Here is a 27,210-nt window from a genome sequence, read left to right as displayed (position 1 = left end):
AGCTGCAGCGATCGGTGAGCTGCTTAGATAGCTGTTTGATACGGTTTTCCCTTTAGAAAAGTTAACATTAGAAAACAGTTTACTTTAAGCCATCTCTGAGCGAATTTCCATATCTAAAGCCTCTATAGCGCCTAAAGTAATTGTACAGTGCTTTGTCGCTGCATTATCAGTTCTAGCGTGTTCATATGTTTAATGGAAAAAGGACTGGAAATAGGTGTCTCCATAATGATAATCTAAAGAGCCTACCTACAACTGCAGCGCTCTCTCAACCAGTGCTCCCAACACACACTCAGCCCACCTGCCCTCACCCTCCCCACCCCACCCCCCACTCACAAACTAACTTATTCACTCACTCAGTCACAGCCTGCACACTGCTTGATAGTCAGCAGCATCAGGTCACAGTGAAACATATAACAAAATATATATAAAGACAAATACCATGGTGGCCGCAACATTTATTTGAATTGACTATTCTCAAAATGATCTAGAACATATCAATGGTTAAAGTATAAACACAAAACAACACAGAGGATGTTAAATGAACCATTTTATTCTGAAACAGTCACACTGTAGTGTGCTGAAGGAAGTCGTGTGTTTATGGTCTGCAAAATGACTTTACTAACGAGTAGTAAACGGTTTATAATTACATTTATTGAACATCTTATGAACTTATGAATCATTATTACATACTTTAAAAGTTGTTTATAAATGTGAGAATAACTACCTTACTAAAACAATGTGGGGGTAATGATACATAACTATTTACTCATCCATTCTAAATGCTGTAATAAAAGGTGTTATTATAAAGTGTCAGCAATCTCTATATACATTCAGAGTAAACAGCATCTGAAAGAGCTGCTCTGGTGTGACCCCTGACCTCGAAGCATTAATGGAGTGAGAGCAGTGGTAGTGTTCATAACCAGTGTGTTGAGGTTGAAGTGTCTACTTCAGTCTTCTGCCCTGTTGTGTTTAAGCATTATTCCATATAGTAGTTATTTATAAAAGTGAGAATACCTAGCTGACTAACATTTAACAAATGTGGGAGTAATGATGAATAAATGGTGAACAAACTGCAAATGATTACAAATGGTTTAATGCTGAACATTATTATAAAGTATTACCCACAATTTCATATTATTACATTTTACAACTACTTACCCAATACACCATTGAGTTAGACTTGGTTGTTATCTGATATCATAAAGAATTGCACATTTCAACTCTAATGTACTTGTTTAAGGCATTGTGTCCCAAATGAGCCACTAGAGGGTAATGTTTAACAACATATAAGACTGAGTGTACAGAACATGACATAGACTGATCAGGTGAATCCAGGTGAAAGGTACAATCCCTTATTGATGTCACCTGTTAAATCTAATTCAATCATTGTAGACGAAGGTGAGGAAACAGGTAAAAGAAGGATTTTTAAGCCTTAAAACAATTAAGACATGGATTGTGTATGTGTGCCATTCACAGGGTGAATGGGCAAGACAACATATTTAAGTGCCTTTGAAAGGGGTATGGTACTAGGTGCCAGGGGAATTGGTGTTGATTGTGTCAAGAAGGGCAACGGTGTTTTTCACACCCAACAATTTCCTGTGCATCAAGATTGGTCAGTCACCCACAGAGGATTGGAGTCAATATGGGCCGGCATCCCTGTGGAACACTTTCGACATCTTGTAGATTCCATTTCCTGACAAATTCAGGTTGTATTCAGGTTGTATTGAGGGCAAAAGAGGGTGCAATTCAATATTAGGTTGTTGTCCCTAATGTTTTGTACACTCAGCTTATAATTACTTTTGACATCCACAAAATGTGCTTTCAGAATGTGCTTTCAGAAAACGCACAAACTATTTACCATTAAATAACATCGCACTACCACAGGCGTTGGTATTTGGAATATACAACCCAAAATGACTACAATGTCTTTTATAAAACAAGCTTATACCTTCTTAAGCCTTCTCCTAGTCATTCCAATCCAACCAAATCATTCTGTATCAACACCACATGTATCTATGATGACAACACAGAGATAAGTAATGAAAGAGTATTGTTACATGAAAGAAGCAATTACAACAATTGTATAACACAACCATATCAAACCTGTTTGTCAAATTGGGGAATAAAAACATAGGGACTATGGACACCTAAACTTCAGAGTTATAATAAGTTTAGCTGTCACTTTGAACCATGGATAAAAGAAAGCATAAATTATTGGATTAATTAAGGAATTAACAAGTGGCAGAAAGCTGAGGATGAATGACGATACATTTTCACCTAAAAAAGATAGAAAGAAAACAAATAGCGATGGAGTCCAACATATGAGATAGTTGAAAACAACAATAGAAAGAGTTTTTGTTGCTTTTCTCTCAGATTTATTTTCCTGTACAGTTTGAACACCAAACACACTGGCAGCCTCTTTTGAAAATACCTTTCTGGCCTGTGATCTGGCCACCACAAAGATTTTCATATAAAGTGTTATAATAATAGAGCAAGGGACAACCATTTTAAGTACAATGGTAATGATATTAACCCAATTGAACCCTTCAAGTATAAAACATTCTTTCAAACACCTACTTGGTACCTGTACATTTACAAAGTTTTTTACAATAGCAGCATCGTGTATGACACATAAACACCAGGTAAAGGATATACAACACATCGTTCTTGTTATTGTTATTTTAGAGTGGTACAATAAGGGATCACACACAGCAACATAGCGGTCAATAGATATCAAGACCAAATTGCCCAGAGATAAAGAAGTACATAAACAAGTGATGTAGAATTGAAACACACAGAAATATTCCCCAAATCCCCAGCATGATTCCATTATTGCTACCGTCGTTACTGGTAACACAAACAATCCCACCAGGAGATCTGACACAGCCAGAGAGAGGATGAGCAGGTTGGTTGGAGTGTGAAGATGCTTGAAGTGAGAGATGGAGATAATCACCAGTACGTTCAAAAATACTGTAACTGTTGAAATTACTGACATGAATAAGTAGATTGCTGAGTGAATTGAAGTCAATGGCAAAGCCTTTCTGCAAGAAGAATTTATGTCTTGAAAACAGTATTGAACATCTTCGAGTTCCTCCATTTGTAGTAAAATATCAAAATGCTGAGATCATCCTGCTCCTGGTTGGTCCTGTGTGTGACCCTGCCAGGTCCGCCTTCTGACAATCTCTGAGCTCTGCCTCTCTATTTATCCATGACTGACTGACTGACACCCCCCTCCACAGGAGCCTCTCTGCACACACACAAACACACACAAATAATTGATGAAAACATGATGTAATGTATGACGTGATTGGATGTTGCTGTGCCCACCTAGCCTGTCCTTCAGTCTCACTGTTTGTTAGATATGAGTGTAAAGGTACATGTTCTGAAATACTGAGGATTATAATGGGGACGATTTTGTTCCCCTATTTCCACAATGTTTTATTAATAGCCAGAGATTTGAATTTAAAATTATGTAAATCATGGTTATTTCATTTATCATTGGGCTGATTCAAACAAATACATTTTTAAGTAGGTTAGAAGCAGGACAGTGAGACAGAGTCTGGGTCAGACAGTCAGGCAGGCAGGCTCTACCTGGACCTCTGCCTCTTCTCAGTGGGAGGAGTCTGGAGTTTCATCTCTCTCCAGTCCCCAGAGGGAACCAAACTTACAGCCTGACCTGGTCAAGAGGGCAGAGGAGAGAGTGGAAGTCATCCTAGATGACGCAGTGTTGAGGAAGACCCCAGCAATACAGCACAGAGTCACCCGAGCAGGAGCACATACAGGATGTGAGCATAGACCCCGATTCTTTTGTTTCCCACACAATAAAGAAGGTTGAGATGGGATGCATTGACAGCAACTTATCCACATATTTCATGGTACGTTACTGAATAGAAAAAATGGCATATTGTCATGACTGTCCTGATCAGGTCAGGTTACAGGAGACCACAACCCTACAGATTATCTCTCAAACCCCAACAGAGGAGGAGAGATCTAGGGGTCTGAAGATGTGGGGGTTTTATGACCCCTCACACGCATGTTAAATATTAGGCCACAAACAAATTCCTTTTGTCCTGTTACTATGGAGAACCAGCCTCAGAACATTAAACATGAAATAAAGGGACTTTGGCACAATGGCTTCCGTCAGCCACAATGGTGGTCATGACGATAGAGGGAATATGAAAATGTATGTATTTTTTATTTTTTATTGACGGTTAATAGATGACGTTATTACGAAAACATTGTTCGTTGTATGGAAAATGTCCAATTAAAAGAGAATGTTTTGGTAAAGATGAAATGTGAAGTTAGTTGTCTAAAATTGGATTTGAGTCTAATCTAGACCTTGCCCATAACTTGGTACGCCCAGAGAAGTGCCCTAAAGGCAGTCCTACCCACTTCTGACCCGAGGGTATAAAACCTGTGCGTGAAGAATTTACAGATAAGACTACGTGACCCAAGCTGCAGCCGAGGTCTAAAAAAGTCAGCAAACCCAAAACGCAACACAAGTTTGAAGCCAAAGATATATTTTTCTACCCAAGCTACGGATGAGTAGCTGTATCTAAGCGGGTGAATTCAAGTCAAACCCCCTAGCCTCCACTCCACTCCTCATCGAATCGGGGTATCTACACTGTTTCATTCCAATGCTGTGAGCTCTGAGCTACAGAGCTGTCTGTCCTCAGAAGAGCCCTTCCAGAGCAAGGGCGAGGGAACAGACTCCTAAGCCAAAAGGACACTGACCTCGTAAGGACAACCAAAGAGTTGCGCCGGAGAAGTGCGTCATTGAGCAGCCTGAACGGTCCACGTGGAGAATCCACCAAGACCTTCCCCACGTAATTACATCATTATATTCTGACCCATAAGAGCGGCAGTTTGGGTCAAGGCTAGGGTTAGAATAGGCATAGCTGACAAATTCACCCAAAGGTATATTTCTCTCGTGTACATTCTCTTTTTCTCTCTCTTTTAAATCCCCATTTTGGGTAACACGCGTCATCGTGTGTTGGCCCGTTATACTAAGTTCTAATCAATAGCCTAGAATGTGGATTTCTGTATGTATATCTTTCATCATAATTTTAGCTTTCTAGTAAAAAATACTCAACTAAGATTGGCGTGGTACGAACTCATTGGTGAGACCCGGGTTCTTGCAGATTCCCGGATTATACGACGTTCAGAACGAGACTGTAGAGGTAACTGGTTAATGTTGTAAAATTGATATTCTGATATTCTTTGAGTTAATTTGGGAAATAGAAAATCAATAAAACTAATTTCCCATGGTACCCCAGGTTCATGAGTTAATAATTGCTTGATTAAGTTAATCACGCAATTAAAAACCTTTAATCGTTCGATGAGCAACAGTCGTCACATTAACTAATTCAACGTCACAACATATTGGCGCCCCCTGGTGGGGAATCTAAGATATGACTAGGCCGCACTGTTGGGTTAATTCCATACCAATTGTGTAGCAAGATACATATATGCCATTAATAGCTGTAGGCAGGACTAGTGCGGGATAGAAGCGTGTGTGTGTGACGTTCAATTTCACCCAGATACTGGTCAAGAGTGTACCACCCCTGTGGTATTTCTGATGAAAGCCAGTGGGTAAGGGGGGTCTACTGAATGCTACGAGCTAGGGCATAAGTACCAGCCAATGCAGGTAGTCGGGCCCAACTTAGTGTTATTTCTGTCGATCGCTCTCAGGGGCGACCTGACTCGGTCATAAGCAATTCCTAGAGCAGAGGACATATGAGCCAGCCATTACAAGGGTTGAACGTGAGACGTCACCTAGTAAACCCGTTCCCTTGTTGGAGGGAACTTCCCTTGTGCGGTGAGGTGGAAACCCAGCGCAAGAAAGCATTGCTCCAGATGCTAAGCTAACAAAGGGGAGCAGCCATTTTTAACCAATGAGACATCATTAAACTGTTCCCCATTAACTTAGATATAGCAACTATTTCAGGTTAATTGAAGCTAATTCCTGTAGCCTATACAGGGTTGACTAATCATTCAAATTGATTAATAAATTAAATCTGTTTTACCAGCTTAATGACCATTTTACAGTATTTTGAAATTCTACCTTTACTGGTACCCGGTCGATTTTAGCTTGTGTTAACAGTGACCTCTGGTGGTGAAGAATCACCAGTAATTATTTTTAAATAATCTTACCAGTCTCAACTGATTGGATATCATTGGCTCATTCAATGTAATAAATACATTAAATTGCTACACTACCTTTCCAGGTTGATTATTGGAATAATACACAAACGAATGTGTTCTAACCAATGAGACATAGTTCAACTTTTCAACGTTAACTTAGAGAGCGCAACTCTTTCAGGTGAATTAAAGTTAAAATTCCCAAATAGCCTATTCAGGTTAGATTTATCATTCAAATTAATTTAATCAATTAAATCATTTTTTTCAAGTTCAGTAATAACCAACTCATATTACTAACCCAGTCTTTATGATTCATTGACATTTACAAACTGAGTTAAATTGTGTTTTCAGCCTCCAACTCAAAAACCCAAACATGACATAAATTCAAATAACTGATAATCATAACAATGAGCAATCCATCAAATGGGTTTCCACCCATTTCCCCTCTAATCTGGCACCTGGCCGCCTTCCCAGTAATGAGTGTATTTTGGCATTATGATATGGACAGGTTATGATAGTGAAACTACAGTAGGTATCAAGTATGTGCGAAATTACAACTCTTGCAACGCTGCCACTGAGACTATCAGATGTGATGTATCATCTGCTATGCAAATGGCGGACGGAAGACAGGGTGGTGCGGCAGGTGCCGCTTCTCATTCGAATGCTGTAATTTTATCTAAACCATCAGATGTACGCCGATCCCAGTTAAGTAACTCATGCAAAGAGTTAAAGCGCAATTATGCGTTTTATCTCCAGTACTCTGCCATGATTGTCAGTTATGTAGCTGCTCTACTGATAATCTCAGTGCGTCCTTGCTGGGATGACACAATCAGTCTACTACCAGAGAATATCAACACCAAACACATTGGTTCACTGTTCCACGGGAGCAGACAGTACACAGCATACCATAATGTTCTGAATAATGGCCAAGTCTACCTCGGTCCTTATTCTACTGAACCTCTTAGGCGTAACAAACACAAGTCCAACATTTATTGGAAACTGTTAAACTACCTGTTCACTACCCACCTGCTCCCCGGGGATGTACAACTCAATCCTGGCCGCTGTGGAGGTGGGTGAGTGCTATGGTCCTATGGTTTCTCTCGACTCACCCGGCTCCAGGATAGATTTTGACTCTTCAAACATACCAGAGTCGCTATATGCGATCCCTGTCTCTGCTTCTGGTACGCAAGCTATTTTAATTAGTTCCCCGCATCCAGTGCAGGCGGGAGTGTCACGCCTTGGTCATTGTATTTTGTGTTTTTGGTATATGTTTGGGTAGACCAGGGTGTGACATGGGTTTATATGTTGTGTTTCGTATTGGGGTTTGTATTAATTGGGATTGTGTATGATTAGGGGTGTGTCTAGTTAGGCTTGGCTGCCTGAGGCGATTCTCAATTGGAGTCAGGTGATTCTCGTTGTCTCGAATTGGGAACCGTATTTAGGTAGCCTGAGTTCGCGTTGTATTTTGTGGGTGTTTGTTCCTGTCTCTGTGTAGTGTTCACCAGATAGGCTGTATTAGTTTCACGTTTCGTTTGTTGTTTTCGTATTTTGAGTTATTTCATGTACCGCAATTCCTTCATTAAAGTCATGAATAACCTACATGCTGCATTTCGGTCTGACTCTCTTCATACAACAGACAAACGTCATTACAGGGAGGGATTGTTAATTGCGCTACCGAACTGCCCCTAATCAAAACGAAACAAAACGGCCTAAACCCAGCCGTCAGAAAACACAGAAAATTTAACTTTTTTCAATGTGTCAATCACTCTCGAGTCATCTGGGACCCACGAGCTAAGCCCAAGGGACTACTAGGGGGGCACTTGAACATTCGTAGTGTCATTCCAAAAAGTGATCAAATTCAACATCTACTCACAGACTCCAACCTTGACTTTCTCTGCCTCTCAGAGACATGGCTCCATAAACACTCTCCATATGCTGCTTTGATTGTGCCTGGCAACAATGTTTTCAGGAGAGACAGGATTGAAGGAAGAGGAGGGGGTGTGATGATTTACATTAAAGAACATATGCGATATAAACAAATTGAGTGGTCATGTGATAATGAACTGGAATGTATTGGCCTGAACGTTACACTGTGTCCCCAAATGTCTTTTACCCTCATTGGAATGTATAGGCCACCTTCCACCAAAAGTATGTTTTTTGATCAGTTTAATACCATGCTTAGGGAATGTGATTTTGGGAAAGAGGTCATCTTAATGGGAGATTTTAACATTGATTATGAAGACAAGTGTTGTAGGAAAACCCTCAAACGGATCACTAATGTGGTCCTTCTGTAGCTCAGTTGGTAGAGCATGGCGCTTGTAACGCCAGGGTAGTGGGTTCAATCCCCAGGATCACCCATACGTAGAATGTATGCACACATGACTGTAAGTCGCTTTGGATAAAAGCGTCTGCTAAATGGCATATATTATTATATTACTAATACCTTTGACCTTACACAGCTAGTTAAAGGGCCAACCAGGGTGACTTGTTGCTCTAAAACACAGATTGATTTGGTGTTCAGTAATAAACCAGAGAGAGTGACTAAATCATTCAATATGGTTACTGGGCTGTCTGATCATAATCTGACACTTATAGCCAGAAAGCTGTCTAAGAGCAGGTTTAACCTCTCTACTGTTAGAAAGCCGGATCAACTCAGAATACCTAAGAGTGAATTAAACTATTTTGAAAAAGCAATTAAGGGAATAAACTGGAATGATCTCTTGTCCTATACAGATGTGGAAGCTGATAGTCAGGTTTTCTATCCACAATCCAGACTACAATAAATGGCTTCCTAAAGAAAATCAAATCCAAACCTGGCCAAAAGAGCACTCTTCCTTGGCTAAATGGAGAAATCTGGAAATTGATGAAAGAACGAGAGATGCTCTAAAAACAGCCCTAAAATCTAAATTAGAGCATGACAGACGTAGGTTTACCATGTTGAGAAATAAGGTGATAAAAGAAATCAGACAGGCCAAGGCAAACTTTTTTATTAACATAATTGGTGAAGCAAAGGGAAATTCTAAATTGATATGGGAGAATCTAAAAAGTTAACAGGGAAAGACCATAGTAACACTGCAAAAGACTAGAAATCATGGTGAATAACAATCTAACACAGTATGCAGTTGAAATAGCAACAGCCTTCAATTCCTACTTTATTGACTCTGTCAGGTTACTGACACAGAACCCCTCCACTGATTTCTTGGGCTCAGTGCTAGTGAATGACACTCAACCTGTCTTCATCATAAGGGAGGTTTCTGAGTCAAAGGTGAACAAGGTGATTAGCTCACTAAAGAACTCTAAAGCCAAATATGTGTTTGGGATGGACTCTACCTTTCTTAAAAACTACAAAGAGTCACTCATTGGCCCCATTACTAAGGTCACCAACACATCTATTGGTCTATTGTTTCCAAGGGTATGGAAGTCGGCCATAATAACGGCCATCTTTAAATCAGGCGACCCTGCTGACGTGAGTAACTACAGGCCCATTAGTATACTACCTGTGGTGTCAAAGGTTGTTGAATAGTGTGTAGCAGAACAACTGATTGCCCACCTCAACAACAGCCCCTTCACATTACACTCCATGCAGTTTGGCTTCAGAGCGAAACACTCCACAGAAACGGCCAACTGCTTTCTTCTGGAAAATATGAAGTCCAAGATGGACAAAGGGGGTGCTGTTGGGGCTGTGTTTCTGGACCTAAGGAAGGCTTTTGATACTGTTAAACATGAGATTCTCATCAAAAAATTGTCCAAGTTCAACTTTTCCCCTGATGCCTGGAGATGGATGAAATCATACCTTGAAGGCAGAACTCAGTGTGTCAGAGTGAGCAATGAGCTGTCGCCCACTCGTAGCTATGATGTGGGCGTGCCCCAAGGGTCAATACTGGGGCCCCTCCTGTTCACTCTGTACATTAATGATCTGCCTTCTGTCTGTACTGGGTCTGAAGTCCAAATGTATGCAGATGATACAGTGATATATGTGCATGCAAAGAGCAAACAACAAGCTGCACAAGAACTCACTACTGTAATGGTCCAGGTTACAAAGTGGCTCAGTGACTCGTGTTTGCATCTCAATGTGAAAAAAACTGTTTGCATGTTCTTCACAAAGAGGGCAACAGATGCTACTGAGCCAGATGTCTATGTGTCAGGGGAGAAGCTCCAGGTGGTATCCGATTTTAAGTACCTTGGCATCATACTTGATTCCAACCTCTCTTTTAAAAAGCATGTGAAAAAGGTAATTCAAATAACTAAATTCAATCTAGCTAATTTCCGATTTATACGAAATTGTTTGACTACAGAGGTAGCAAAACTGTACTTCAAATCTATGATACTCCCCCACTTAACATACTGCTTGACTAGTTGGGCCCAAGCTTGCTGTACAACATTAAAACCTATTCAGTCTGTCTACAAACAGGCTCTCAAAGTGCTTGATAGGAAGTCCAATAGCCATCATCATTGTCACATCCTTAGAAAACATGAGCTCTTGAGTTGGGAAAATCTTGTGCAATACACCGACGCATGTCTTGTATTCAAGATCCTTAATGGCCTGGCTCCCCCTCCACTCAATAGTTTTGTTAAACAGAAAACCCAGACATATGGCAGCAGATCCACAAGGTCTGCCATGAGAGGTGACTGTATAGTTACCCTAAGGAAAAGCACCTTTAGTAAATCTGCATTCTCTGTGAGAGCTTCCCATGTCTGGAATACACTGCCATCAGACACACATAACTGCACCACATATCACACTTTCACAAAATGCTTGAAGACATGGCTAAAGGTCAATCAGATTTGTGAACATGGTCCCTAGCTGTGTGTTGCCGCTTTCCATGTTGTCTGTTGTCTGTAGCTTGTGAGGTGTGGAAACACTTTGTTGCTTTTATGAATTTTGTCTTGCTGCTTTTTGTTCTATGTTGCTCTGTCTGTATGCTACGTCTTGCTTGTCCTATGTTGCTCTGTCTGTATGCTATGTCTTGCTTGTCCTATGTTGCTATGTTTATGGTTTATGGTCTATATTGTAATTGTTTTTAATAACCTGCCCAGGGACTGCGGTTGAAAATTAGCCGGCTGGCTAAAACCGGCACTTTTACTGAAACGTTGATTAATGTGCACTGTCCCTGTAAAAAAAAATAAACGAAAAAAAAAAAATCAGTGGACCTTCACCCATGGAAAGATTGATCGCTGACGTCAGCAACAATGCAAATCCTAACTATGCAGAGGGGCTGGAAATGTTCGAATTCGATGCCATAAACAAGCCCTCAACTATGCCCACCAGCAGAGATGGACAGTGCACCAGTACCTCAGTGTCCAGCAGAGGCCCGAGCAGGAAGCTGGGGAGTTCAAGGCACAGGTGGAGAGAACCAGGGAGCTGGCATCAAAAGCCGAAAAGGATAAGCTACTGCTAGACGAGGAACTGTGTGAGAAGACAGATAAATTGGAAGATCTGTCTAACACTTATAACAAAGAATGCAAACAAACTCTTGACCAAGTCCGTATTCTAAAGGAACAACTTGTTTTAGCCAAAATTAAATATGATGAAGTCCACGCAAAACTAGATTAATCTAGCGGGCTAGCTAGAAACTTAATGCCCTGCAAACGGTTGTGAATGAAACCACTCAAAGCAATAATGCTTTATTCCAAAAGCTGCAGACCAAAGACGATCAGTTAATGAACTCAATGACCAAGTTGGAGGACAAAACAGCAGAACTCATTGAAGTCGCTGATTTGATGAAGGATGAAAAAGACCAGGTGAGAAAGTTGGAAAATGTGACCTCTAAACAAAAGGAGGACATCGCATCACTGGATCTCTCACTCCACACTCGAGACCTCTCCCTGCAAACGATGACAGATAGGTATGAGGCCGAGCGGAGCAAGGGCGACACCTACGTGTCTAAAATAAACACCCTCAACTCCCAGGTGGAATCTGTGATGCAGCAGAACACCACCCTTAGGTATCATCTGGAGGAACTCCAGAACAGTCAAACGCTATCACGGGACAACCAAACCAAGCAGCCGAGCTCACATCCGGTACTCAGAGACCGAGGGAATGTAAATGACAGGAGATTTCAGCCTCTTTCTCTTGGCCATTCGTCCCACAGTGAATTGGGGCCAAATTATCCCTTCAACAAATGTTTCATTTCAGGTTTATAATAAGGTTGGTAGCAATATAAAAAATTGTTATGGAAATGTGTTACCTGCCATCATGTACCTTCACCCCACCTATCTGGATTGCTGACCTCTGCCTACCCTGACCCTGGGCCTGCCTGCCATCCTGTACCTTCACCCCACCTATCTGGATTGCTGACCTCTGCCTACCCTGACCCTGGGCCTGCCTGCCATCCTGTACCTTCACCCCACCTATCTGGATTGCTGACCTCTGCCTACCCTGACCCTGGGCCTGCCTGCCATCCTGTACCTTCACCCCACCTATCTGGATTGCTGACCTCTGCCTACCCTGACCCTGGGCCTGCCTGCCATCCTGTACCTTCACCCCACCTATCTGGATTGCTGACCTCTGCCTACCCTGACCCTGGGCCTGCCTGCCATCCTGTACCGTCACCCCACCTATCTGGATTGCTGACCTCTGCCTACCATGACCCTGGGCCTACCTGCCATCCTGTACCTTCACCCCACCTATCTGGATTGCTGACCCCTGCCTACCCTGACCCTGGGCCTGCCTGCCATCCTGTACCTTCACCCCACCTATCTGGATTGCTGACCTCTGCCTACCCTGACCCTGGGCCTGCCTGGCATCCTGTACCTTCGCCCCACCTATCTGGATTGCTGACCTTTGCCTACCCTGACCCTGAGCCTGCCTGCCATCCTGTACCTTCGCCCCACCTATCTGGATTGCTGACCTCTGCCTACCCTGACCCTGGGCCTGCCTGCCGTCCTGTACCTTCGCCCCACCTATCTGGATTGCTGACCTCTGCCTACCCTGACCCTGAGCCTGCCTGCCATCCTGTACCTTCGCCCCACCTATCTGGATTGCTGACCTCTGCCTACCCTGACCCTGAGCCTGCCTGCCATCCTGTACCTTCACCCCACCTATCTGGATTGCTGACCTCTGCCTACCCTGACCCTGGGCCTGCCTGCCATCCTGTACCTTCACCCCACCTATCTGGATTGCTGACCTCTGCCTACCCTGACCCTGGGCCTGCCTGCCATCCTGTACCTTCGCCCCACCTATCTGGATTGCTGACCTCTGTCTACCCTGACCCTGGGCCTGCCTGCCATCCTGTACCTTCACCCCACCTATCTGGATTGCTGACCTCTGCCTACCCTGACCCTGGGCCTGCCTGCCATCCTGTACCTTCACCCCACCTATCTGGATTGCTGACCTCTGCCTACCCTGACCCTGAGCCTGCCTGCCATCCTGTACCTTCACCCCACCTATCTGGATTGCTGACCTCTGCCTACCCTGACCCTGGGCCTGCCTGCCATCCTGTACCTTCACCCCACCTATCTGGATTGCTGACCTCTGCCTACCCTGACCCTGAGCCTGCCATCCTGTACCTTCACCCCACCTATCTGGATTGCTGACCTCTGCATACCCTGACCCTGGGCCTGCCTGCCATCCTGTACCTTCACCCCACCTATCTGGATTGCTGACCTCTGCCTACCCTGACCCTGCCTGCCATCCTGTACCTTCGCCCCACCTATCTGGATTGCTGACCTCTGCCTACCCTGACCCTGAGCCTGCCTGCCATCCTGTACCTTCACCCCACCTATCTGGATTGCTGACCTCTGCCTACCCTGACCCTGAGCCTGCCTGCCGTCCTGTATGCCCCACCTATCAAATCTCCACTTTAATCATAAAAAATGGTTTATATACCCTACATTACTCAACTCATTCGCATATACCGTACTCTATACCATCTACTTCATCTTGCCTATGCCGCACGGCCATCACTCATCCATATATTTACATGTACATATTCTTATTCATTCCTTTACACTTGTCTGTATAAGGTAGTTGTTGTGAAATTGTTAGATTACTTGTTAGATATTACTGCACGGTCGGAACTAGAAGCACAAGCATTTCACTACACTCGCATCAATTTCTGCTAACCATGTGTATGTGACATATACAATTTGATTTGATTTGATCTGGATTACTGACCCCTGCCTGCCCTTGACCTGTCTTTTGCCTATAAAATAACACCTATAATAGTAATAAAGAATGCACTTCGTCATGTATTATCTCAAAAAGTTTTCTGAAAATGGGCGAAACATGGTCGAAGGACCTGGATAAATTGTAAACCAACATCACCTGAAAATGCATACATATAATACATATGCAATTGACATCATTTGTTAAAATGTGTAATTTGTCCTCATTTAGTAATGCTTACCTACCTACAGTATCAAAGCCATTGAAGCAGACTTAAAGTATATTTTTTAAATATTGTTGAGATGAGTAAAAATGCTATGCAAATTGCCATTCTAATATGGCATTGCTGGTATGACCCTCATGACTTCTCAACTGCCTGGTAGAGTTTGGATATTTCCAAAAAAAACATTGAGTAAAAAAAAATATATATATATATATTGGATATTCCTATTTGAAGTATTAGTAACAGGAATTGAAAATTTCAACATGTTTTTCAAGAAGAGACAGTTGAAGGTATAAAGAACCATGATTGAAAGGTTCTAATTGAAATTTGAAGAAGTGATACGTTTTTGGACAACTTGACTTGTAGTGTAGGTAGTAACCCTTTTACATGTAATGTTCAGTGAAATAACGTATTTAAATTTTGGTTTCCCTTACCCTGTAAGCAGTCTATGAACTGCTCTAGTAACTGCAATTCACACTTTGGTTTTGTAGACAAGTCACTGCCAACAAAAGCGAATGTTAGCATTTTCAGAAAAAAAACATGATTTCCTTCAACATTACTACAACAGTGTGATTGTTTTGGAGTAAAAAGTTCAATATATTTATTTTAATAACATCCTCCATGTTGTGTGCTTATTGTTTAACCATTGATATGTTCTTGGTCATTTTAATACCGTAAGGAACAACAGGTACTGCTGCAATGTGTAATGATCTTCGTCTGTTGTTTGTAGAAAGTCAGACCGAAATGCAGCGTGTAGGTTACTCATGACTTTTAATGAAGCTAATACGGTACATGAAATAACGGAAGAAGAAAACAACAAACGAATGAAACTAATACAGCCTATCTGGTGACTAACACTAAAACAGGTACAATCGCCCACGAAATACAACGCGCACTCAAGCTACCTAAATACGGTTCCCAATCCGAGACAACTAGAATCAGCTGACTCCAATTAGGAATCGCCTCAGGCAGCCAAGCCTAACTAGACACACCCCTAATAATACACACTCCCAATTAATACAAACCCTAATACGAAATACAACATATAAACCCATGTCACACCCTGGCCTACCCAAACATATAACAAAAACACAAGATACAATGACCAAGGCGTGACACAATGTCTACCAATTGCATGTCCATCTTTTTGTAAGAAATTACACTGCTTACTCAAAACATTTATAAAGTATTAAGGACATATGAATAATCCTCCCTTCAGATTAGGAACTGCAACATGACTTTACTAATGATTAGTAAAGGGTTTCATACGCAAATGTATTAAACATCTTATGAATGATCTTATGAATCATTATTAAATACTATAGAAGTTGTTTATTCATGTGTGAATAACTAGCTTACCAAAACAAGTATGGGAGTAATGATAAATGAACGAGTAAACTATTTTACTAATCCATTACAAATTCTTTAGTATGATACCCAAACAAACTCTGTAATCATTCAGAGTAAACAGCATCTGAGAGAGCTGTTCTGCCTCTGTAGTGAGAGTAGGGGTAGTGAGAGCAGTGACAGTAGTGTTCCTAACCAGTATATTGAGGTTGAAGTGTCTGCTACAGTCTCCTGCGCTGTTGTGTTTAATCATTATTGCATATAGTAGTTATTTATACATGTTAGAATACCTAGCTGAGTAACATTTAACAAATGCGGGCCTAATAATAGATGGTGAAGAAACCCTAAATAGCTTACAAATGGTTTATTACAAACCATTATGAAGTGGTACACATAAATGCATATTCTTACATTTTACTGTTAACTACTTACAAAATACACAATTTAGATAGACCTGGACATTTTCTGATAACATGCAGTATTGTACATTTCAACTTTACTGGACCTGTTGAAGGGGGTGTGTCCCAATTGTACCACTAGAGGGTAATGCTAGACAATATACAGTATATATGACATCCTCAAAATGTACTGTTGGTATTTAATAGGATCCCCATTATCTAATGCAAATGCATCAGCTAATCTTGCTGGGGTCCACATTAAATAACATTGAACAACAGACTATTTGGCCTATACAACCGAAAAATGACTACAATGTCATTTATTAAACAATTGTATGCCTTTTCATGCTTTCCCTAAGTCATTCCAATCCAATCCAGCCAAATAATTCTGTATCAATGCATGTATCTATGATGACAACACTGAACTATGAAAATCTTAACTTCAGAGTTAAAATGTTAAAATGTTTAAATGTAATTTTGAACCATGGATAAAATAAGGCATAAATGATTGGATTAATTAAGGAGTTAACAAGTGGCAAAAAGCTGATGATAAACAATAAAAAGTCTTCAATTAAAAAAGAAAGAAAGAAAACAAAAAGAAATGGAATCCAACAAATGAAATAGTTGATAACAACAATAGACAGAGTCTTTGTTGCTTTTCTCTCAGACTTATTTGCCTGAATAGTTTTAACACCAGACACACTGACAGCCTCTTTTGAAAACACCTTTCTGGCCTGTGATCTGGCCACCACAAAGATTTTCATATAAAGTGTTATAATAACAGAGCACGGGACAACCATTGTAATTGCAATGTCAATTAACGTAACCCAATTTAAACGTTCTAAAATAACACATTCTGTCAAACACCTACTTGGTACCTGTACATTTACAAAGTTTCTTATAATAGCAGCACGGTAAATGATACAACAACACCAGGTAAAGGATATACAACACATCGTTCTTGTTATTGTTATTTTAGAGTGGTACAATAAGGGATCACACACAGCAACATAGCGGTCAATAGATATCAAGACCAAATTGCCCAGAGATAAAGAAGTACATAAATAAGTGATGTAGAATTGAAACACACAGAAATGTTCCCCAAATCCCCAGCATGATTCCATTAATGCTACAGTCGTTACTGGTATCACAATCAGTCCCACCAGGAGATCTGACACAGCCAGAGAGAAGATGAGCAGGTTGGTTGTAGTGTGGAGCTGCTTGAAGTGGGAGATGGAGATAATCACCAGTACGTTCAAAAATACTGTAACTGCTGAAATCAATGAGAAGAAGATGTACAGTGTTATATAGATAGATGTCGATAGCAAAGCCTTTCTGCAAGAGGAGTTTCTGTCCTGAAAACAGTATTGAACATCTTCATGTTCCTCCATTTGTAATAAAGGGTAAAATGCTGAGGTCCTGCTCCTGCTTGGTCCTGTGTGTGACCCTGTCGGGTCCGCCTTCTGACAAACTCTGAGCACTGCCTCTCTATTTATCCCTGAATAGCTGACAACCACTCCCCTCCACAGAGTCTCTCTGCACACACAATAGAGCACAGAAATGAAAAAAAAAAGAATGTTGGATAAACAAATGATGTAATGTATGACAGGATTGGATGTTGCTGTGCCCACCTAGCCTGTCCTTCAACCTTACTGATAGTTAGAGATGAGAGAAAAGGTACATTTTCATTCAAATCTAATAAAAAAAAGTTTGTCCCATGCGCCAAAGAGGAGCTTACAGTGAAATGGTATATACTAAATGGTCACTTTTGTTTATATGTTTATTATTTTACAATTAAAAATTAAAAATCAAATAAAAAAGACAGCAATACTAACAATGACATTCATTTAGAGGACAAAACAAAACTTAACTCACACATACACAAAATAAAACAAAATCCTATTAGGTGATGCATGTATAAGAAGACAGCATATATGTCAGGATTTGGCCAGGGTTGTTCCGGTTTTTGGTCACTAGATGCCATTGTGCCTTTTGACCTTTTGTTTTCCCTTGATCCCCATTATTATTTGCACCTGTGCCTCGTTTCCCCTGATTGTATTTAAACCCTTTGTTTTCCTCAGTCCTTTGCTCTGTGTTTGTATGTTAGCACCCAGCCCTAGTTCTCTGTGAACTCTTGTTGATCCCGGTGGACTCTCTTGTGGAATTCTGTTTTTTGTTCTTGTTTGTTTTTGAGTATTTTTTTAGGCTTTTTGTGCTATACCTTCCACCTTGTGGATTTACCTTTTTGTCTTGGAGGATTACCTTTGTTCTTGTGGAATTCTTTGAGGTTGTGGAGTTACATGTTTTCCTGAAGGACTTCACTTTTTACTTCATTAAATACACTGTCTCAAGTACTGCTGTGTCTGCCTCATCTTCTGGGTTCTGCCAACTATTCGTGGCTCAGTTGGTTAAGTGACTGTTTCTCACTCCGGAGACCCGGGTTCGTAACCGGGTCCTGACAGAAACACAGAGCCAAAAATGAACCCAGAGGCAGCCAGTTCCCAGGACCTTGTTGCCATGCTGTCCCACCACCAGGAGACTGTCCAACGCCACGAAGCCGCCCTGGTTCAGCAAGAGGCCTTAATGGCTAGACATTCTCATCTTCTGTCGGAGATGCTGACTTCCATAAAGCAGATATCTGATCGACTTACCCCGGCAACAGTTCCTGTCCCAGTACCTCAGATTCACGTACCCATGGCAGTTAACCCTCTGGCTGAACCTCGTCTTCCACCTCCCCAACGGTTCTCAGGTGATCCAAGTGCTTGTAAAGGGTTTCTCACCCAATGTTCTCTCCTTTGAGCTGCAACCCTCGTCGTTCCCCACCGACCGGTCTAAGATCGCATATATCATCACCCTGCTGTCGGAAAAAGCCCTGGCCTGGGCTACTGCTGTGTGGGATGCCCATAGTTCCTGCTGTGCCAGCTACTCTGCCTTTGCTGAGGAATTCAAACGAGTGTTTCAAGGCCCAAGCAGTGGTCCTGACTCAGCCAAACAGCTCCTGACTCTCCACCAAGGTCGGCGCAGCGTGACGGACTATGCCATCCAGTTCCGCAAGGTGGCAGCAGCGAGTGGCTGGAACAACGAGGCGCTCACGGTGTGCTTTCTGAAAGGCCTTTCCGACACTATCCAAGATGAACTGGCCACTCGGGGAACCACCGGACAATCTCGAGTCCCTGATCAAGTTGGCCTCACGCATTGACCAGCGTCTGAGAGAGAGAGAATTCAACCGTAGACCTCTAGCCCCTATCAGTCCCAGCTCCGAGTCCCCACCTTTATCCTCGCTGGCTCCACCGGAACCCATGCAGATTGTACGCATCTCCCGGGCTGAGAGAGACCGCCGGATGAGGGAGCGACGCTGTCTATATTGCGGCAAACCTGGCCATTTCCGTACCACGTGTCCCGGGCTCCAGGGAAACGCTCTGTCCCGTACAGACCGGGGGGAACTGTAACGGGAAACATAACCTCCTCCCATCCGTCCAACTCCCGTCTGCTCATTCCAGTCACCCTTTCCTGGGACAACCACAAGCTTCACCTTCAAGCCTTGGTAGACTCTGGAGCCCCCAGGTAACTTCATGGATGGTGTCTGGGCGAAGGAGAATGGCGTTCCCTCTGAACCTTTAAGTGACCCCATGAGGGTTACTACATTGGATGGAAGCCCTTTGGGATCTGGTCTTGTCACTCATGTCACTACCTCCTTGCGTCTTTCAGTTTCACAACACCAGGAATTGATGAACTTTCATTTGATCTCCTGTTCCGAGTTCCCTCTCGTCCTTGGATACCCCTGGCTTCACAGCCATAACCCTCACATCGACTGGTCTGTGGGCACTATAAAGCAGTGGGGTCTTACGTGCCAAGCTACTCGTATTTTCCCGAATTCCCCGAGTTCTACTCCCGAGTCTTTAGAATCCATCGACCTGATCCGAGTTCCCGAGTGTTACCATGACCTCAAACTGGTATTTAGCAAACAGAGGGCCACCATGCTACCACCCCATAGACCTTATGATTGCCCCATCGAACTGTTTCCGGGCACTTGCCCCCCCAGGGGTCGGATCTTTTCCCTATCTTCACCCGAACGAGCTGCTATGGATACCTACATCAAGGACGCTCTGGAAGCAGGCCTCATGCGTCCATCCACCTCCCCGGCGGGAGCAGGGTTTTTCTTTGTGGCCAAGAAAGACGGTGGATTACGTCCTTGCATCGACTACCGGGGACTCAATGCCATAACCGTCCGTAACCGTTACCCGCTACCCCTTATGGCCACAGCCTTCGAGCTGCTCCAGGAAGCAGTTGTTTTCACTAAGCTTGACCTGCGGAACGCATAACATCTTGTGCGGATCAGACCTGGTGACGAGTGGAAGACCGCTTTCAACACGCCTACTGGTCACTATGAATACTTGGTGATGCCCTTCGGCCTGACCAACGCCCCAGAGGTGTTCCAAGCGCTCATAAATGATGTGCTTAGGGATATGCTGAACATATTTGTGTTTGTTTACTTGGATGACATCCTCATCTTTTCGAGCTCTCTTCAAGAACACACAAAGCATGTCAGACAAGTACTCAAACGCCTCCTAGACAGCCATCTGTACGTTAAGCCGGAAAAATGTGAATTCCATTCATCCCGAGTACAATTCCTGGGATTTGTAGTGGGACCCGGTCGAGTCCAAATGGACCCCAGGAAGGTAGGGGCGGTAGCGGATTGGCCCACCCCCAAATCCGTTAAGGAAGTTCAGCGTTTCCTGGGCTTCACTAACTTTTACCGCAAGTTCATCAAGAACTTCAGCTTGGTGGCAGCCCCTCTCTCAGCTTTAACCAAGGGTGGCAATGCAATGTTTTTGTGGGGAAGAGAAGCTGAGACTGCCTTCCAAGGACTCAAGCAGCGCGTCCTCTCTGCTCCCATCCTGATACTACGGATGAACCGTTTGTGGTGGAGGTAGACGCCTCAGAGGTTGGTGTTGGAGCTGTCCTTTTTCAGAGGGGTGAAGACAAGAAGCTTCATCCGTGCGCTTTCTTCTCACACCGGCTTACCCCGGCTGAGAGGAACTACGATGTGGGGGATCGTGAACTCCTAGCGGTTAAGAAGGCATTGAAGGAATGGAGACACTGGCTCGAGGGGGCTTCTCACCCATTTCAAGTGCTTACGGACCACAAAAATCTGGAGTATATCCAGCAGGCGAAGCGGTTGAACTCTAGACAAGCTAGATGGTCTTTTTTCTTCAATCGATTCCAGTTTATCCTCACCTATCGGCCCGGGTCGAAGAATCTCAAACCGGATGCCCTGTCCCGAGTCTACGCTCCTGCCATTCGAGATGACACGGACATGCCTGTCCTTCCTGCTGCTAAGATCGTGGCTCCGATCTCGTGGCAAGTTGAGGATACCGTGAGACGAGCTCAAGCTATTGAACCGGACCCGAAAGGAGGTCCTGCCAATCGGTTGTTTGTCCCCAAGGCAGTGAGGACTCAGGTCCTTCTGTGGGGGCACTCCTCTAGCCTCACCTGTCACCCGGGCGTAGGTCGCACCTTGGAGTTCATCCAGCGTAAGTTCTGGTGGCCTACCATAAGAGAAGACGTTGCCACTTTCGTAAATGCCTGCCCCGTGTGCTGCCAGGGCAAATCTTCTCACCTCCGCCCGCAAGGACTCCTTCACCCTTTACCTGTTCCCCACAGACCCTGGCCCCATATCTCGTTGGACTTTATTACTGGCCTTCCTCCATCCCATAGCAATACTACTATCCTAGTCATAATCGACAGGTTTTTAAAGGCGGCCAGGTTCGTCCCTCTGACTAAGTTACCTTCTGCCAAGGAAACGGCTGAGTTGGTAATTAATCATGTGTTCCGAGTCTTCGGCATTACTCAAGATATGGTTTCTGACAGAGGTCCCCAATTCGCCTCTAGGTTTTGGAAGGCCTTCTGCCAACTCATGGGGGCTTCTGCCAGTCTATCTTCAGGGTACCATCCAGAGTCCAACGGCCAAACAGAAAGGATGAATCAAGAGCTGGAAACCACCCTCCTATGTATGACTCGTAACAACCCGTCCACATGGTCGTCCTTCATTGTTTGGGCCGAATACGCGCACAACACCTTGCGTTCCTCCTCCACTGGTATGTCCCCGCACGAGTGTCAGTTTGGCTATACCCCTCCATTGTTCCCGGACCAGGAGGCAGAAGTCAGAGTGCCTTCAGCCTTGAAGTTCGTCAGACGCTGTCGGCTTATGTGGAGGAAGACCCGTCTTAATCTTATGCGTTCCTCACAGAGGTACCAACAACAAGCCAACAGACGTTGCCGTCCCGGGCCTACCCTGTGCCCCGGCCAGAGAGTCTGGCTCTCCACAAGAGACTTACCACTACGGGTGGAGTCTCGCAAGCTGTCCCAAAAATACATCGGTCCCTTTAAGGTTGCCAGGAGAGTTAACCCAGTTTCTTATCACCTACACTTACCCAGATCCCTTAAGATTAATCCCACGTTTCACATTTCCTTATTAAAACCTGTTGTTTTTTCTCCCCTTGTCCCGGCAGACAGACCTCCCCTTCCGCCTCATGTCATTGGAGGCCAGCCGGCTTATACTGTCCATCGGATACTGGATTCCCGCCGGGTGCAGCGGTCCTGGCAGTATCTGATGGACTGGGAAGGCTACGGTCCCGAGGAGCGCTCCTGGGTTCCTGCCAAAGACATACTGGACCCTGACCTCATTCGTCAGTTCAGGGCCCTCCACCCTGAGAGAGCTGGTAGGAGCCGTTCCTAGGGGGGGGGGATTCTGTCAGGATTTGGCCAGGGTTGTTCCGGTTTTTGGTCACTAGATGCCATTGTGCCTTTTGACCTTTTGTTTTCCCTTGATCCCCATTATTATTTGCACCTGTGCCTCGTTTCCCCTGATTGTATTTAAACCCTTTGTTTTCCTCAGTCCTTTGCTCTGTGTTTGTATGTTAGCACCCAGCCCTAGTTCTCTGTGAACTCTTGTTGATCCCGGTGGACTCTCTTGTGGAATTCTGTTTTTTGTTCTTGTTTGTTTTTTGAGTATTTTTTTGAGGCTTTTTGTGCTATACCTTCCACCTTGTGGATTTACCTTTTTGTCTTGGAGGATTACCTTTGTTCTTGTGGAATTCCTTTGAGGTTGTGGAGTTACATGTTTTCCTGAAGAACTTCTATTTTTACTTCATTAAATACACCGTCTCAAGTACTGCTGTGTCTGCCTCATCTTCTGGGTTCTGCCAACTATTCGTGGCTCAGTTGGTTAAGTGACTGTTTCTCACTCCGGAGACCCGGGTTCGTAACCGGGTCCTGACAATATAGTCATTACAAGCAGTGTAGTTAAGCTGAAAATAAATATTGAGTGGAGTACAGCACAGAGTAGCAGCAGATCGTCAACCCAGTTATGAAGCGGGACTAGACCATTTATCCAGTATCGGCTGCCATATTTTGAAAAACATTGAACTTCTATTGGAGGTATTGTATTGAATCTTTTCCATATGTATTACATTCCCTAAATCTCGTAATCACATTTCAAAGGTAAGTACAGTCTCCAGTTTCCAAAATTGCAATATGAGCCTTTTGCCTAATAGAGTACAAAGAGAGACAGCTTTCCCTTCGTGGTTATTCCTATCAACTGTACCAAACAGTGGTCAATGGGTCTGGGGCTAGAACTCTATCAAAGGCTCTAGATAAGTAATCAAAAATGAGAGCCCAGTAAACATGTAACTTGAGACATGTCCAGAATAAGTGGGTCAACGTCCCCTCATCCTGCTTGCACCTCTCACACAGTGGTGAGGTGTCCGGGAATATTTTATGCAGTTTCACTTTTGAGTAATGTAACCTGTGTATCACTTTAAACTGTACAAGGTTGTGTCTGGCATTCACTAAACTGTGGTTTATATTCCTGAGAGCTTCTACCCAGTCCTCATCTGAGATTTCTGACCCATGTTCTTGTTCCCAAGCCCTTTTAATGGTGTCTGTGGATACCTCTATGTGGGCCTGTAGCACATCATACAGTCTAGAGACCGACCCTTTTGAATGGGGTTTGACAAGGATCAAGCTATCTAATGTAGGACTATTTGGCTTCATGCCATACTGTGGGATATGTGTCCTTATGAAATTCCTGATTTGGAGGTATCTGAAAAAATGTGTTGTTGGCATGTTGAACTTTCCCTGTAATTGTTGAAATGAAGCTAACTGACATCTATGTATAGATTACCAATTGTTGTGAGCCCCTTCTCCCTCCACTGTGAAAACACCACATCATCCAATGCGGGGTGGAAAGCATGATTCAGGCAAATCGGGCTGTCAATGTATACAGTGGGTATGTTAAGGAAATGCCTAATCTGTTTCCAGATCCTAAGCGTATGACAAATGACTGGGTTAGAGTCATAAGTGGATTTTTTTACATATGATGGGCTATTAACAAGTGCAGGGAGTGAGGAACGTTGACAGGAGGCCTGCTCAATCAAAAGCCATGCAGGCATATCCTTCTGTCTCATCGCAGGTAAGCTTTCCCTCCAGAAAGACACAATGTTCAGATTAGCAGCCCAATAATACAGTTTAAAGTGAGGAAGGCCAAAGCCCCCCTCTATCTTGTACTTGCATAAATGCTTCTTTGAAATTCTGGCTGCCTTGTTATCCCATAAAAATTGAGTTACTATTGAATCCAGTTTCTTAAAATAGCTTTGTGGTATGAAATTGGGTAGACATTGGAAGAGGTAAAGAAACCTGGGTAGGACAACCATTTGAGTAGCGTTTATACGACCAACTAAGGAGATAGGCAGAGTTTTCCAAAAATCTATATTTTGTTTAAGCTGATATATTTTCATGTCCCAATTCGCTTTCAACAGCTGATCAAGGTCTCTTGTCACTACAATGCCAAGGCTTGTGAACTTGTCCATCACTGTTCTAAACGGGGTAGATTGCAGAAATTGCATATCCACAGGCTGTGATATTGGCATCAACTCACTTGTAGCCAGAGAAGGAGCCAAATGTGTTTATCAAGTTAAGTAAGGGTGGAATAGAAGTTTTAGGACAAAAACAAAAGACCATCGTCTGCATATAGGGACATTTTGTGCTGTGTGTCCTTTATTTTAACAGAAGCTATATCGGCACATGTCCGAATGCGAGTAGCAAGGGGTTCCATGGCTATAGCAAAGAGAGCAGGCGAAATAGGGCACCCCTGTCGGCACCCCTTGAACAAGCGAAATGACTGCGACATTTCTTGATTGGTTACCACGGATGCCATTGGGTGTGCATAAATAATTCTTATCCAAATGATAAATTCCTTTCCGAACCCGAAGTGCTCCAGAACCGACATCATATACTTCCACTCAATCCGATCAAACGCCTTCTCTGCATCAAGAGCTATTACCACTGCCTCAACCTTCTCTGCATCAAGAGCTATTACCACTGCCTCAACCTTCTCTGCATCAAGAGCTATTACCACTGCCTCAACCTTCTCTGCATCAAGAGCTATTACCACTGCCTCAACCTTATGATCGTGATACATTACGTTGAAAAGGCGTCTCAAATTGTAGTATATACGTCGGCCCGGGATAAAACCTGTCTGGTCAGGGTGTATGATGTCGGAAATATATGTTTTCTATGGGGAGTAACGACACGGGGCGATAAGACGACATCTCCATGGAATCTCTATCTTTTTTCAAGATCAGTTACATTACATTGTAGCCTCATACAGTGTTTGCTGGAGTTTGGCATTTTCTTTGGAGTGTTTAAACATTCGCAACATAAGTGGAGATAGACTGGCGCAGTACTTCTTATAGAATTCTATTACATATCCATCGGGCCCAGGGGCCTTGCTGTTTGGAAATTGTGCTATCGCTGTGTTAATTTCCTCTAAACGTTATCCCTGCATCGAATGCAGCAGCTGCCCTGTCTAGTTTAGGAAGTTCACATTCAGCGAAAAAAAGTTCCATAGTTTGTGGATCAGTAGCATCGCATTTTGATCATCGCATCTTCTCAAGGACTGTAGATGAGGAATTCGTTGTAAAAACGTTCTCCTGTTCCCCTACCTCTCTTTCAATTTCTCTCAGCCTAGTATTGGCGCGTTTCTTCCTCTCTGATATATAAGAAAGAATGTAACCTCTAATCACAGCCTTTAGAGATTCCCAAAGAGTGGAGTCGTCAACATCCCCCGTGTCGTTAGTTCCGAGGAAAAAGGCAATCTGCTCCTTCAAATACTGACAAAAAGCCTCATCTTTCAGCAGGTACGCGTCTAAGCGCCACGGTCGCCGACCTGTCGACATATTGTCGAGTTTCAGCACCATGGACACAGGAGAGTGGGCCGTTATTAGAATAAGGTGATAGGTAACCAACTCAGCTGCTGAAATTAGTTTGGAGTCCAACAAAAAATAGTCCATTCTGGAATATGATTCATGAACTGATGGAAAGAAAGAATAATCCATGTCTGTTGGGTGCGTCAGTCTCCAAATATCGACAATGTTAAGGTTAGACAGACACTGGCATTTGATTGTTGAAGTGACCTTGATAACTGTTTATCTAAAAGAGGATCTAACGTACAGTTAAAGTCCCCTCCAACAATAACACTTGTATCCAAGATATTTGGTATGTCCTTAAATACCCTTTGAAAAAACAATGGATCATCGAAGTTGGGTTCATATAAATTGACTAAGGTTACTGGTTTCGAATTCAGTGTACCAACCATAATAATATACCGACCATTAGGATCTGAAATCGAGGATGAGTAAACAAAAGGAATGTTTTTCCTTATCAGGATTGCTACCCCTCTCGCTTTTGCATCAAAGTTAGGCTGGTATGAAATGGTCACTTACAAGCAGTTAACAAACAATGCAGTTTTATGAAAAAACAAGTTTTAAGTAAAATAAAGATAAGTCAAAAATTTTAAATAACAGTAGCAGATAATTAAAGAGCAGCAGTAAAATAACAGTAGCGAGGCTATATACACGGGGTACCGGTACAGAATCAATGTGCGGGTGCACCAGTTAGTCGAGGTAATTGAGGTAATACTGTATGTACAGTTG

The 27,210-nt window shown here is 43.2% G+C and overlaps 2 protein-coding genes across 2 annotated transcripts; both read right to left on the bottom strand.

Moving 5' to 3' along the window:
- Positions 1-631: 631 nt before the first annotated feature.
- Positions 632-3,164, bottom strand: LOC118377534 (trace amine-associated receptor 13c-like). The gene has a single exon (XM_035764458.2). The coding sequence runs from the start codon at positions 3,095-3,097 to the stop codon at positions 2,138-2,140; it is 960 nt and encodes a 319-aa protein (XP_035620351.1). The 5' UTR covers positions 3,098-3,164; the 3' UTR covers positions 632-2,137.
- A 12,061-nt stretch (positions 3,165-15,225) lies between these two features.
- Positions 15,226-17,847, bottom strand: LOC118377538 (trace amine-associated receptor 6-like). Its single transcript, XM_035764462.2, has one exon. The coding sequence runs from the start codon at positions 17,605-17,607 to the stop codon at positions 16,642-16,644; it is 966 nt and encodes a 321-aa protein (XP_035620355.2). The 5' UTR covers positions 17,608-17,847; the 3' UTR covers positions 15,226-16,641.
- Positions 17,848-27,210: the final 9,363 nt, after the last annotated feature.

This window comes from Oncorhynchus keta, chromosome 7 (assembly GCF_023373465.1).
Source record: "Oncorhynchus keta strain PuntledgeMale-10-30-2019 chromosome 7, Oket_V2, whole genome shotgun sequence".
Classification (NCBI taxonomy): domain Eukaryota; kingdom Metazoa; phylum Chordata; class Actinopteri; order Salmoniformes; family Salmonidae; genus Oncorhynchus; species Oncorhynchus keta.
Note: the sequence above shows the minus strand (reverse complement) of the source record. Positions and strands in the feature narration are given on the sequence as shown.